This window comes from Salvelinus alpinus, chromosome 12 (assembly GCF_045679555.1).
Source record: "Salvelinus alpinus chromosome 12, SLU_Salpinus.1, whole genome shotgun sequence".
Lineage (NCBI taxonomy): Eukaryota > Metazoa > Chordata > Actinopteri > Salmoniformes > Salmonidae > Salvelinus > Salvelinus alpinus.
In genome coordinates, this window is record NC_092097.1 from 29,504,767 (window position 1) to 29,519,003 (window position 14,237).

General features: G+C 39.8%; 1 protein-coding gene across 4 annotated transcripts in view; it reads right to left on the reverse strand.

Moving 5' to 3' along the window:
* Positions 1 to 3,029: 3,029 nt before the first annotated feature.
* Positions 3,030 to 14,237, reverse strand: part of LOC139535845 (sodium-coupled neutral amino acid transporter 3-like) — a 91,439-nt gene continuing 80,231 nt past the window's right edge. For all 4 annotated transcript variants that reach the window (XM_071335683.1, XM_071335684.1, XM_071335682.1 and 1 more), the window contains 4 exons: positions 10,736 to 10,860; positions 8,983 to 9,127; positions 7,720 to 7,823; positions 3,030 to 6,097 (listed from right to left, as the gene is read on the reverse strand). In XM_071335683.1, coding sequence (XP_071191784.1) covers positions 5,993 to 6,097; positions 7,720 to 7,823; positions 8,983 to 9,127; positions 10,736 to 10,860 — 479 coding nt within the window. In that variant the 3' untranslated portion in view covers positions 3,030 to 5,992. The remainder of the gene's footprint in view (positions 6,098 to 7,719; positions 7,824 to 8,982; positions 9,128 to 10,735; positions 10,861 to 14,237) is intronic.

Sequence of the window (14,237 nt, forward strand, 5' to 3'; positions counted from 1 at the left end):
CATTGGCCTCATGGTGAAATCCCTGAGCGGTTTCCTTCCTCTCCGGCACCTGAGTTAGTGTATTGATACACCATCCAAAGTGTAATTAATAGCTTCACCATGTTCAAAGGGATATTTAGTGTCTGCTTTTTTTTTTTTTTCCCATCTACCAATAGCTGCCCTTCCAGGCAAGGCATTTCAGCTTTTCATTTTTATTGTGTGTAGGCCAATGACAATAAAATCTAAATGCAATCAATTTTTAAATTCAGGCTGTAGCAACAAAATGTGGAAAAAGTCAAGGGGTGTGAATGCACTGTATCTATCACTGTCTGATGATGGCTCATTGCTTTACAACAGAGCTCTCTTATGCTTTTGTTGAATGGTTTTCCTACCATGCAAATCTTTAGAAACAAAAAGTGAAGTTTAAATTAGACTGTCTTTGTGCCATCTGACAGGAACCAACGCTATTTGACAGAAACAAACATGTATTACAATAGCCTACATGCCCAAAAAATCATTTCGGCTGTACATCAAAATTATAGACTAATCTAACCTAACTGGCATCCAGCTGTCAGTAAGTTCTTGTAAAATTCACAGTAACTTAATAGCCAGGAAGTGCTAGTAACTTCCCACTGGGCACAGACATCAAATCAACGTCTATTCCACGTTGGCTTAGCATAATTTCATTGAAATTACGTGGAAACAACGTTAATTCAACAAGTGTGTGCCTAGTGGGTTACTGTACTTGCAACTAGCTGCCAGTAACTGACTATACTTTCACTGAACATTTCTGATTACAAGATAGCTTAATATTAGTTGACAACTACTAAGCATTCTTTGCCAGACTTGGCCTCAACCTCTTGGTTGACAGCAAACTGACCTTTCTGCCACACCATCAGGTCAGTGTGTGTGACAGAGATCAGCCACAGTAAGTTACTGTGAATTTTACAATAATTAGTTGCAGCAAGCTGACAGTAACTTATTGAAAAATAACCAGGAACTTCCTGTCGCCAACTGCTATTAAGTTACTGGAAAAGGCACAGTAACCTCTTAACAGTGCAGCTCTTGATTGTCACAAGCTTTTACAACAATTGTACAACTGGAGTGGACAAACGAGTTGGTCAACCTTCATCAACATAATGATAAAACCACTTAAACTGGTACAACACTTTCATTAATGGTTGGCAGAAATACAACATATTTTAGACCATGCCCCCACATATGCTAATGAATCCCCGCCAGCACATTGCCCCCACCTACATTTCAAAGTGTGGTAATGATTGTACCTTATATTGAATATATGGAGTGGCTACTGATAGAGAGTTTCTGTATCCCAATATGGATATTTCTACGCATGTGCAGGATTTTTTTTTATATAGCTGAGTGCCCACTCCACTGTCTAGGTAGCTGCTGTGCTGAGTGCTCTGCTTTTTTTCTTTTTTTCAGGAGGGGAGTAGGCTACATGCAGCTATGTACATGTTTTACACAAAATACACTATCAATATGTTGGTACAAACGTAGTTGTCAGTAATGCAAACATAAACAGGCAGTCTAGTGATTTCATGTTCTTCTCAGCTGCTGAGTTACATGCAGCTATTTACTCTCACCATGATATCAGCATATGGCATAACTATGGCACCGGGCAATGCAAAAAAACGTACCCATTGTCAGACTATTTTTACTGGTCCAGATACACGCTCGGCTGCCTAGAATGTTCGGCTGCCCAGATGTGGAACACAGCAAGACACAGGCTGTGTTCGAGAGCATCACAACCGTGATGTTTCATGGCTAAATTATGACTGACTGACTGATCTACAAATACTAATAAGTCATTATTTATGATGCAAGGTGATTTGTAGATCAGTTAGTCGGCAGTCGCCTGCACTGTCGGCTGCAATGTCGAACAATCCCACAGACACGCGGTCTAATTAGTGATTGAATGTTATTTTTTCATTATCATAGCAAACATTGGCTAAGCGGTTCAGGAGACAGACAGGCAGTCAAGTAGTGTTCTTTTCTTTGAAACTACGATATGACAGCAACTATAAAGATTAGCCTATATCATTACACAAAACATGTTTTTTGCCACGATTCATGTGTACGCTAAATATATACTTGAGGCTGATATTTGAGGCTGCTCTTCACCAACTTCATCCTGCCATAACCCTAATGATTGATTTGATTTCTGAAGCCAATGTGGCATGTTGCATTTATTTTCTTTCTATGAATTTGGCTGTATTCTTAGACTCTCTGGAACTCGAGTGCATGGATCACCAAACTACCTCTGTTGCACTTTTATTAAATGGGGTGCACAAATCTGTCTGCTTTGTTTGCCACACAAACTGTTACTGTTGTGCAGTAGGCCTGATTTCGAACCCAGGTAGTTATATTGGTGCTGTGACATGCAGGAGACCTGGTTCGAACCCAGTCAGTCACAAGAGCAAGATTAAATAGGGAGTGATGACAGGGCTATTCAACTATTTTCTTATGGGGGCCAAATTGCGCTTTTTGTGACACTCCCTTTTAACATGTCCTGCGCAGCCTTTGAGGGGGAGAGAAGGCACGTCCATGTTCCAGAGAGTCTATACATTCAGGAATAGCTTATAGCCAAAACGGTTCAAACGCTATGTAGCGTTCAACATGTTACATTGGCTTCAGAAACCGCCAGAAGCTTATTTTTACCACAGAGAGCCTTTCATTCTATCTGTTCTCCTCTACCTTTCCTGGCTGGCAAAGTACCAGAGAACTGAATTTGAAAACGTAATCTGAATGGGGCTCCCGAGTGGCACAGCGGTCTAAGGCACTGCATCTCAGTGCTAGAGGCGTCACTACAGACCCTGGCTCGATTCCAGGCTGTATCACAACCGGCCGTGATTGGCAGTCCAATCACAATTGGGTGGCTCACAATTGGCCCAGAGTCATTAGGGTTAGCAATCAGCCTGAGAGTGGTAAATTGCACTGCTTAAAATAGAGGTGATGGGATAGAATGTGTGTGTCTGTTTGATGAACAACAACTAGGAAATGATTGGCATGCACAGTATGAAGCAATATGTGTATTATACCTTTTATTGTACATAGTGCCATAGTGAGACAGACAGATTTGGTGCACTAGGACAGATTTAGAAGTTCCAAAATCATGATGAAAAATCTAAAAATAATGTTATTTTATTGTTTTTATTGCAACATTGTTTACAGTATAATAAATGCCAGCAATGTATTAAAATATATTGACATACAATAAAAATAAAGACATAAAATGAAGGGCAAAATAGTTTAAAAGCACTTTAAAAATTATTACATTTCTCTTTTTAATTATCAGACTAAAACTACAGTTCTTGCTTTTTACATTATACAAACTAGATATGCATATTGAATATAAAGGGTTTACATTTATATACATTATTTAGAAATGCTGGTTGAAGTCGATATTTCATGAACTATACCAATTTCATTAAATCACACAAGGAAATGAGAGAACTGTATAAGGAGCGTTATCAGACAGTCAGAAATCATCTCAGCCACTTTCAGAATGTCTCCCCCTGGTGGTACACATGGTATGTGTAAGGGCTGATCTATCATATAATAATATACCAGTTGTATATGAAATCAGAATAACACAAACATGTTGTTAAAATATGACTTTAAACATGGATCTTTATTTAAATAGAAACAAATTCATCCATTAAGCTATTAAATAAATGAGTAATAGATAGAGAGAGCAGAGCTGGCTGATCCTGATGTACTGTATACTGGCTCATGCAGACTGGTTATTCTCTAAGGAAACATGTATTAATGATTGATTGAGAGAGGAGTTTGTTGCGCTTTACAACCAAGTTTGACATAACAATGATACAATACTCATATACAAAATTACAGCACTCACTGTAGTGTGGAATCTGTAACTTCATCACAAGGAAAACAACAGAGAGAGACAGGGGACATTCCACCTGACTACTGTATCAAACCTGCTCAACACCTGCAAGAGTTGGCAGGCAGTCCCCAAAAGCAGCTACAGGGATGTTTAGAAACTGACCAGAAATACTATTCCACTCATACCTGACAACAGAGTAGTCTGAGATTATGAAAGGTTCATAGTCAGCCTTTTAAATCTTATTTGACTAATTTGGTAAGAGTCAATGGGATTCATAAGCCTAGGATAAACACATTACACTTATGGTTCATGTATCCATTGATCGTTTCACAATACAATAGTATATAAGTAAGTACCACAATTAAAATACAGTAGAGCCATGTTTCATTTCAACAACAGACACACTAACAATCCTTACAGTACATCCACTGTACATAATTGTGTTCGCTCCATACTGGAGCAGACGAACAGACACATAGCATGATCACACACCATGTACACACCATGTTCACACACCATGTACACACCATGTTCACACTTAAATCACTGCAGGGCTGCTAAACACTATGCAGACACAGAACAGGAGAGAAAGAGCTTCAAGTAGTTGGAGGAAACGTCTTTGTACCATGTTAGACCTTAAATACATATTGTTTTGTAAAGTAACATACATAGGATTATACAATTTACTTAGGATTTAGACTTAGATTTTTCAGAGATTGTATTTTGTATTATAAAGGGTTGTCCCTTAAAATCATATCTATAAAACGTATGAGTATCTTGCAAATAAATTGTTTGCATATCAATTGATTAAGAAGTTGTACATATCAGCTGAAAGTGCTATAACTAACCACCTACTTTGCAGGGATGTTAGAGAGGCATTGATACCACATTGTGTGCTTATCATGGCACCATGTCACTAGACTGAACTTTAGTTAGGGAAAAAAACAAGCTTGTCCTGGAAATAACCATATTTACACACGTCATCCTTGATTCTCCACGTAATGAATTGACACCGTGAGTTTTCTTTATATTTTTGGGTTATCTCTGATTACGTTCAGTAAATGTTCAGAAACAACACAACAACATACCCAGGTAGAGCGCATCCTCTGCCACTAAGGACACTGGTCCTAGTGAGCGCTCAAATGATCAAAACACGACAATGCAGAGATATACACCCCCACCGATCCAGGACCAAGTTAACGATAACCTCCATCTCTAAAATAGACCCTCATACTGAGAGTATAGCCAAGCATTCCTTCAATTTTAGACATCAGAGCTGCTCCTCGAACCATGAAAAAGCTATTCTGATATGGTTGAGTGCACGTATCAAAGAGACACACCAATGTGATATGATACTGTTGCTGAGGAGAGACTCAAAAGGTCCATATTATACGCTTTATCAAATAAAAATGATAAAAAAATAAATCTCTCTGTATATATATCATACTGTATTGTAATGGTAGAGTCAACCTGCTCTATACACACTGTATACACTGTACAGTTGCATATCAGTTGTATGGTTCCATCCTCTGATATCTGTGAGGACTGAAGCCGAGCGTCTAGAAGGATGACACCTCGCCACCAGGGTGACAACAGCAGCACGGGTCACTGGATGATGCCACTGTCCAATAGCTTTTAATGCCACATTTCCTCAGCTATTACACAGAATCTTGCCATTACCTAATTTCATGAATAACTTAATACAGTAGACTTTGGCTACAAATATAAAATAACTGTCCAGCCCCCAACGATCTGTTGTGCCTTCTTCTCCCCTACTGTTGAAGAAAGCTACGTGGTTGTCTAGACTAAAGTGTGGCAGTTAGATTCTTGCTGTGATTCACAGAGTACAAGTTTATAGGGTCATGGGTTATGGGTCTGGTCTGGTCTGGGGGAAGGGCTGGAATAGGAGGTGGTGGCAGATTCAGCGAGCCAGCTTGACATTACATTTGTTTCGAATGCACTATCTTCTTCCAGAGGGGAGCAGAAACCTCCAGAAGACTGAACTCCCCATCTCTAGACTGGCCCACTCTTTCTGGAGAAAGAGATAGTACATCCTCTACAAAATATGATCCATGAAAACACAGAGAAAATACCGTACAGGTCTAGATTTACAATATAAAAACTGAAGACGGTAGAAGCAGTCTAGTGACCGCTGCTGGCTTTGCTACTCCCCGACGTCCAATCAATGAGGATAAAGCTCAGGCTCATTATCATAAACAGGAAGCCTATTCCAGCGAAGCAGGCAGCCTGCGAGAGAGAGGTAGATGAGAGAGAGAGTGAGAAAGAGGGAGAGAGAGAGTAGAGGAGAGAGAGTGAGGAAGGATGTGAGAGAGGTAATGCACACAGTTGATGACTCTGTCACTGAGTTTCAGCCTTAATGCACTCAAAGCTATTAAATCATTATTATTGTAGTCTAGGGCTTGTGTATACATTTCTGAATTGTAATTATGATATTAGAGTGGCATGACATTAAAACTGCATTACTCACTCAGCAAATATATCGAAAGGATTGTGAATGGATGAGTGAATAAAATGAATTTGCATCGTCTATATTTAGCAATTCAAACATTGTTTCAGCAGATAATCTCCAGGCACACTCTCTGTAGTTATTCTAATCTAATTGAAAGCTCACAGTCAAATTCCTATTATGTTATATTCTATTATGTTATATTATGTTATATTCTATTGTTATATTCTAGTATGTTATAATCTATTGTGTTACATTCTATTATATTATGTTATATTCTATTGTTATATTTTATTATGTTATATTCTATTGTTATATTCTATCATGTTATTTTATATTATGTTATATTCTATTCTATTATATTATGTTGTATTCCAATATGTTATATTCTATTGGTATATTCTATTATGTTATTTACTATTGTTATATTCTATCATGTTATTTTATATTATGTTATATTCTATTATGTTATATTCTATTGTTAAATTATATTATGTTATATTCTATTATGTTATATTATATTGTTATATTCTATTATATTATGTTGTATTCCATTATATTATATTATTATAGTCTATTATGTTATATTCTATTGTTATATTCTATTATGTTATATTCTATTATGTTATATTCTATTATGTTATATTCTATTATGTTATATTATGTTAAATTCTAGTATGTTAAATTCTATTATGTTATATTCTATTGTTATATTCTATTGTTATATTCTATTATGTTATATTCTATTATGTTATATTCTATTATGTTATATTCTATTATGTTATATTATGTTATGTTATATTATGTTATATTATGTTATATTATGTTATATTATGTTATATTCTATTGTTATATTCTATTGTTATATTCTATTATGTTAAATTCTATTATGTTATATTCTATTATGTTATATTCTATTATGTTATATTCTATTATGTTATATTCTATTGTGTTATATTCTATTGTGTTATATTCTATTGTGTTATATTCTATTATGTTATATTCTATTATGTTATATTCTATTATGTGCACTTATGCTTAATTGTTTACATGCCCATACTAAACAAACCGGAAAGATACATGTGGGCTCCCGAGTGACGCAGCAGTCTGAGGCACTGCATCTCAGTGCTAAAGGCGTCACTACAGACCCTGGTTCGATTCCAGGCTGTATCACAACCGGCCGTGATTGGGAGTCCCATAGGGCGGCACACAATTGGCCCAGCATCGTTAGGGTTTGGCTGGGGTAGGCAGTCATTGTAAATAAGTATTTGTTCTTAACTGACTTGCCTAGTTAAATAAAATATGTGTAAAAAAATACATTATCTTTAAAAACCAATAGTTAACAGTAATGAGTTCCAGTAAGACATGACAGTTGTCTTTGGCGCTAGGGGACATCGCTCACCAGGATTTTGGGGGTGGAGCGCATGGGCTCCTCCTCTTCGGGTACGATGCGGATGTAGAAAACAGCAGGGAAGATGAAGATGAGGCAGGGGGCAGATGTGGCACCTGAGCGAGGAGAAGACAAAGACACTCTTTAGCCATCGTGTCAAACAATGAGCTTCACAGAACTGTAGAATAACACGAGCGCAATTTATCAGTGAAGTGGTAGCCTAGCGATGTCACGAAAGTCCCCAAAAAGTGTCATTTGTCTCCCTGACTGTCAGAATGACACCAGCAGAAACTAAATAAATACAATTCAAAAGGCTTTATTGGCATGGAAAGTCTTAAACATAGTGTTAAACACACTACTATTACTGTTCACTCAAAAATATGAATGAAACTCCTCAGAGTGGAGACAATAAAATGCTAAAACTAAGGCATTATAATCCTTGAGGAAATGATTGGACGTTTCAGTTGCATAACGATCACAAGACTTTGATTAAGGTTTATAGTATGCATTCCTGAGGTGATTTAAGAGCTTTCCCCTAAAATGTCTCCAAATCCGTCATTGAGGATTTAATGCATAGGGGATCAAAAGGTCTAGCGAGAAATTAAAGACGCTATGATCATTAAACTGTGGGGTGGCAGGTAGCCTAGTGGTTAGAGTGTTGGACTAGCAACTGAAAGGTTGCAAGATCAAATCCCCAAGCTGATGAGGTAAAAATCTGTCGTTCTGCCCCTGAACAAGGCAGTTAACCCACTGTTCATAGCACGGTCATTGAAAATAACTAGCTTGCCTAGTTAAATTAAGGTAAATAAACTGTGAGGGCACTTGGTTAACTGTAAAGTAGCTGAGGGCAACTAGATCTCTGTCTGTCTGTACAATTACATTTCCTCTTAGTAAAGTCATGATGACAGTTCAGAAGATTAGACTGCTTCATTCTAAAAAAGTGAGAATTAAAAGTATATTCCTGAAGTAAAGTTACTAATTGTTTTACATTTTGGCATAATAATGGGGGCTCATCCGGGATCATTCCATTAAACCCACCGGACCCTGCTGCACTGAGCTCTCTGGGGCATTCTACTGTATACTATATAAATCAATGTCCTACCTCGATAAATCACAAATCAAGTACCAAACGTTTGAATTTTTTACAAATCATCTTCATTCCTAAGCTTTCGCTCATAGGCAGTTGTGCCCTTTTCTATCCAATGAAGTCCAATTTCAGGTAGCCTTGCGTCGAAAGGAATAGTTCCTAGAGATGTGCATTTTAAAAATTCCTACCAATGATGCCGAAGATGCCCAGGATGTTAGGCGCGAAGATGACCAGCATGTTGATGAGAGTGAGCAGGGTGACAGCGATGGCAATGTGGCGGGGCCAGTAGAATGTCTTGTTGGGGAAAAACAACTGCTGGATGGCTCTCCTTACCTGACGAGAACATGAGGAGAAAAGCACAGTCACAACACTATTCTTATTCACAGACACACCCTTTCATCAAAGAGAAGCAGAAAGCCACTGCTCTAATATAATAAAATGCCCTTTTAACAGATGCGTTTATCAAAAGTGACAGCCAGTGCATACATTTTAAACATAATATACAGTGCATTCGGAAGGTATCCAGACCCCTTCCCTTTTTCCACATTTTGTTAAGTTACAGCCTTATTCTAAAATGGATTAAATTAATTTGTTTCCCCATCAAAGTACACACAGTATCCCATAATGACAAAGTGAAAACAGGTTTTTAGACATTTTAGCAAATATGTTACAAATAAAAACAGAAATACCTTATTTACATAAGTATTCAGACCTACGAGACTCGAAATTGAGCTCAGTTGCATCCTGTTTCCAATGATCATCCTTGAGATGTTTCTACAACTTGATTGGCTTCCACCTGTGGTAAATTCAATTGGTTGGACATGATTAGGAAAGGCACACACCTGTCTATATGAGGTCCGACAGTTGATAGTGCATTTCAGAGCAAAAACCAAGCCATGAGGTCAACGGAATTGTCCGTAGAGCTCCGAGAAAGGATTGTGTCGAGGCACAGATCTGGGGAAGGGTACCAAAACATTTCTGCAGAATTGAAAGTCCCCAAGAACACAGTGGCCTCCATCATTCTTGAATTGAAGAAGTTTGGAACCACCAAGACTCTTCCTAGAGCTGGCCGCCTGGCCAAACTGAGCAATCGGGGGAGAAGGGCCTTGGTCAGGGAGGCGACCAAGAACCCGATGGTCACTCTGACAGAGCTCCAGATGTCCTCTGTAAAGATGGGAGAACCTTCCAGAAGGACAACCATCTCTGCAGCACTCCACCAATCAGGCCTTTATTTTAGAGTGACCAGACAGAAGATACTCCTCGGTAAAAGGCACATGATTTTTTTTCAGCGGCAGGGACTGGGAGACAAGTCATGATCAAGAAAAAGATTAACGGAGCAAAGTACAAAGCGATCCTTGATGAAAACCTGCTCCAGAGAGCTCAGGACCTCAAATTGGAGCGAAGTTTAACCTTCCAACAGGACAACGACCCTAAGCACACAGCCGAGACAATGCAGGAGTGGCTTCCGGACTTGAACCTGATCGAACATCTCTGGAGAGATCTGAGAATAGCTGTGCAGTGAAGCTCCCCATCCAACCTGACAGAGCTTGAGAGGATCTGCAGAGAAGAATGGGAAAAACTTCCCAAATACAGGTGTACCAAGCTTGTACCAAGAAGACTCAAGGCTGTAATCGCTGCCAAAGGTGCTTCAACAAAGTAATGAGTAAAGGGTCTGAATACTTATGTAAATGTGATATATATGTTTGTTTTTTTATAAATTTGTAACAATTTCTAAAAAACTGTTTTTGCTTTGTCATTATAGGGTGTGTAGACTAATGAGGAAATACATATTTTTTCAATCCATTTTAGAATAAGGTTGTGACGTAAAAAATGTGGAAAAAGACAAGGGGTTTGGATACATTCTGAATGCACTGTACATCTTTACTTACACAGTTTCATTGAGCCAGACACCATTTGTGCTGAGGTAACTAGGCTACTCACAGGGAAGAGCACTATGGGGACGGTGAGTGTGACAGCAGTGAGCACAGCCAGACGGACACACAGGATCAGGGTGTCGTACGGGTCCAGACGGCTGTAGGTGTGCAGCAGCTCTGACTCCACCTCACCTATAGGGGGCAGACACACAGGAGGGCTTAGAGAAGCATCAATAACCACCAACTCCAGTAAGAGCAGAAAATGTCGTACAAATTATACGCAACATATCATTCACAACAATGTTTTTTCCATTAGAAGGCATACAAAATCTGTCTTACACGTTAGATGCTGCTCATCATTTTGCTCAGAGCCTTATACTGAGATACAGGTAACTGCCAAAATAAAGGAAACACCAACATAAAGTGTTTTAATAGGGCGCTAGACCACCACGAGCCAGAACGGCTTCAATGCACCTTGGCATAGATTCTACAAGTGTCTGGAACTCTATTGGAGGGATGGGACATCATTCTTCCACCAGAAATTCCATAATTTGGTGTTTTGTTGATGGTGATGGAAAACATTGAGATCTGGAGATAATTTTCATGCTCATCAAACCATTCAGTGACCACTCGTGCCCTTTGGATGGGGGCATTGTCATACTATGGCAGCATAGCCATGGTAGCCAAAATAATGGCCTGCCCAGAATTTTACACATGACTCTAAGCATGAAAGGATGTTAATTGTTTAATTAACTCAGGAAACACACCTGTGTGGAAGCGCCTGCTGTCAATATACTTTGTATCCCTCATTTACTCAAGTGTTTCCATTATTTTGGCAGTTAACCGCATCGCGGTTAACTTTTACCAGCTAGGACCACTCTCTCTTGTCCCGGAATCTCGCTCCACGGTGGATGGAAAGTGTTTTTTCTCTCTGGAAAAGTTCGGCAAAAAGCTGGCTTTAGGCTAAAAACAAACTGCTAACTGCTAGCCTCCGGGCCCAAACCCACCTGTCTCTCATGGCTTCGCTCACCCCTGGATGTACCACCTGCCAGTACCTGAGCCAGAGAGTCGCTGAGCTGGAGGGGAGAGTATCTGTCTTGCGCCAGATCAAGGAGGACGAAGAACTCCTGGACTCCATGGTTATACAAACCACCTCCAAAATCGACGACGTCACCTGCCCCTGGCTCGGCACCTCCACTTCTGGGGAGCCTGTAACTGAGAAACTCCATTCGGTTCCCTTAAATGAGCCATGGCCCAGACTAGGAGCTAAACCGAAGGGCCTGGTCTGTTCCACCCCTTCTACTCCGCCTCAGGATGCCTGGATTGCTGTCCGGGGAGGAAAGCACTCCAGGAAACGGAATCCATCAAATGTTTCGGAGGTGCTACAATTGGGGAGGAGATTCAAGGTCCTGGAAGACCTGGAAGTGCATTCCAATCATACTGTACAGGGTCCCTCTGCTTCATCTCTACTGCTGCCATCTCACTCTCAGGTGGAAGTGCCCAAGCACACTCATCTGCGCTCCTTGCCTGCCACTAGGTCGTCAGTCTCAGCTGCTAGCCCCCCTCAACCTGCTAGGAGGCAGATCACCCAGGAGAGGCCCCGTCATTTACCCAATAAACCCATCTGTAGTCCTTCCGTTCTCGTGGTGGGTTCATCCATGGTCCGAAACGTTTCAATCCGGAAAGCTGAGACCTTCTGCTACCCTGGCGCTAGGATCTCTGACCTAGATTCCATGCTACCGCTACTTATTAGCAAGCACTCCGCCGCTTCAACTGTCATTGTCCATGTTGGGTCAAATGACATTAAACTCCAGCAGTCAGAGAAATTGAGAGACGATTTTAAAACATTGATAAATACGCTGCTGGAATCTGGGAAGCAGTGTGTTGTTTCCGGTCCATTTCCATCCCCACGCTACACGGATATGGTTTTTAGTCGTATTCGCCAATTACACACCTGGCTTAAGGGATACTGCTGCACGATGGGAATTCCTTTTGTGGATAACTTTGCAGCTTTTACAGACCGACCAGGTCTATTTCTTCGGGACAATTTACATCTTAACAGGTATGGCTCCAGCATCCTCTCCACCAACATGTCTCTTACTCTTGCCTCATGTAGAGCCTTTGATACCTGACGTTGTGTATTCTCGGGGGTTGACTTTTGGGATTGTACGCTCCCCTATCAGACTATGTTCAATGCTCCTCTCCCAGTTTCATTAATTAGTTCCTCAATTGCAAATATGGAACAAACTACAGTTAACAACCTTTCTGCAATTCCTAGATTATTGTCCAATCACCGTATTGCGAATACTACTCACATGCAGAGAGGTATTGTTAGTAGTAATCTTGTCCCCATAAAATTGAGCTCTGTCAATAGCTCGAAAATGGTTTATTGCTCATCCAGTGCAGCTTCAGGTGCTACCTTGGATACTCCATCTGATATGAATTCCCGTAGCAATGGTATTGGAATAATTCATTTGAATGCTAGAAGCCTGATCCAAAAGTTGGACTTTATTGAAATTTTGGTCTCACAATCAAATGTTGACGTTCTGATTGTATCTGAATCGTGGCTGTGTGATTCTGTGCCAGATTCAGATGTTCAGTTGATTGGATACAATATTTATAGAACTGATAGAGTTGGTAGAGGTGGTGGTATTGCGATTTATGTTAAATGCTGCTTAAATGTTTCTGTGTCCATATCAACCTCTGTCTCAAAGCAATATGAATGTCTAGTTTTAAACGTGGTACTTGGTAATAATGCTCATTTAACTCTAGCAGGGGTATATCGCCCCCCCTCAGCTCCTCCTTGTACTCTATGCAAATTATCTGATATACTGTCTAATTATGCAAACTCTGAATTACTGATTTTGGGAGATTTTAACCTGGATTGGCTCTCACCAGTATCCGATAAATTAAAAGGCATTTGTACTGAGCTAAATCTAACTCAGCTGATAACTAAACCAACCCGTCCCAACTTTAAGAACCCAGTAAAATCCACTCTACTAGACATTATTCTAACAAATACCCCCCATAAATACACAGCCAGTGGGGTTTTTGCAAATGATATCAGTGACCACTGCCCTATTGCTTGTATTAGAGATACCAGGCTGAAACACTCTGATCCCTGTATAATCTCTAAGAGAAATTATAAACATTTCTCACAGCAAGCTTTTATCCTTGACTTATATCACTCTGAGCTTTTATCCACTTGCTGCTTTCTGGACCCGGTTTTAGCCCTTGCTTTTTTCTCTTCTATTGTTACCTCTATGTCTGATAAACATGCCCCGCTTAAGAATCACAGAGTAAGAAACCGAACCAGTTCTTGGTTCTCTCCTGAATTGTCAGGTCTTTTCCTGCAAAAGAATCGGGCCTGGGCCTTGGCGAGGAAAACAGGTACTCCAGCTGATTGGCAGTTTTTTAGGCAATTGAGAAATAAATGTACTGCAGCTGTCAAAAAGGCAAAATCAAATTACTTCCTTAATGCTATGACAGATTCTGCAGGAGATCCTGCAAAATTCTGGAAAACCGTTAATTCACTGAAACGGGGGAATTCTGCTGTTTCTCTTCCTAAG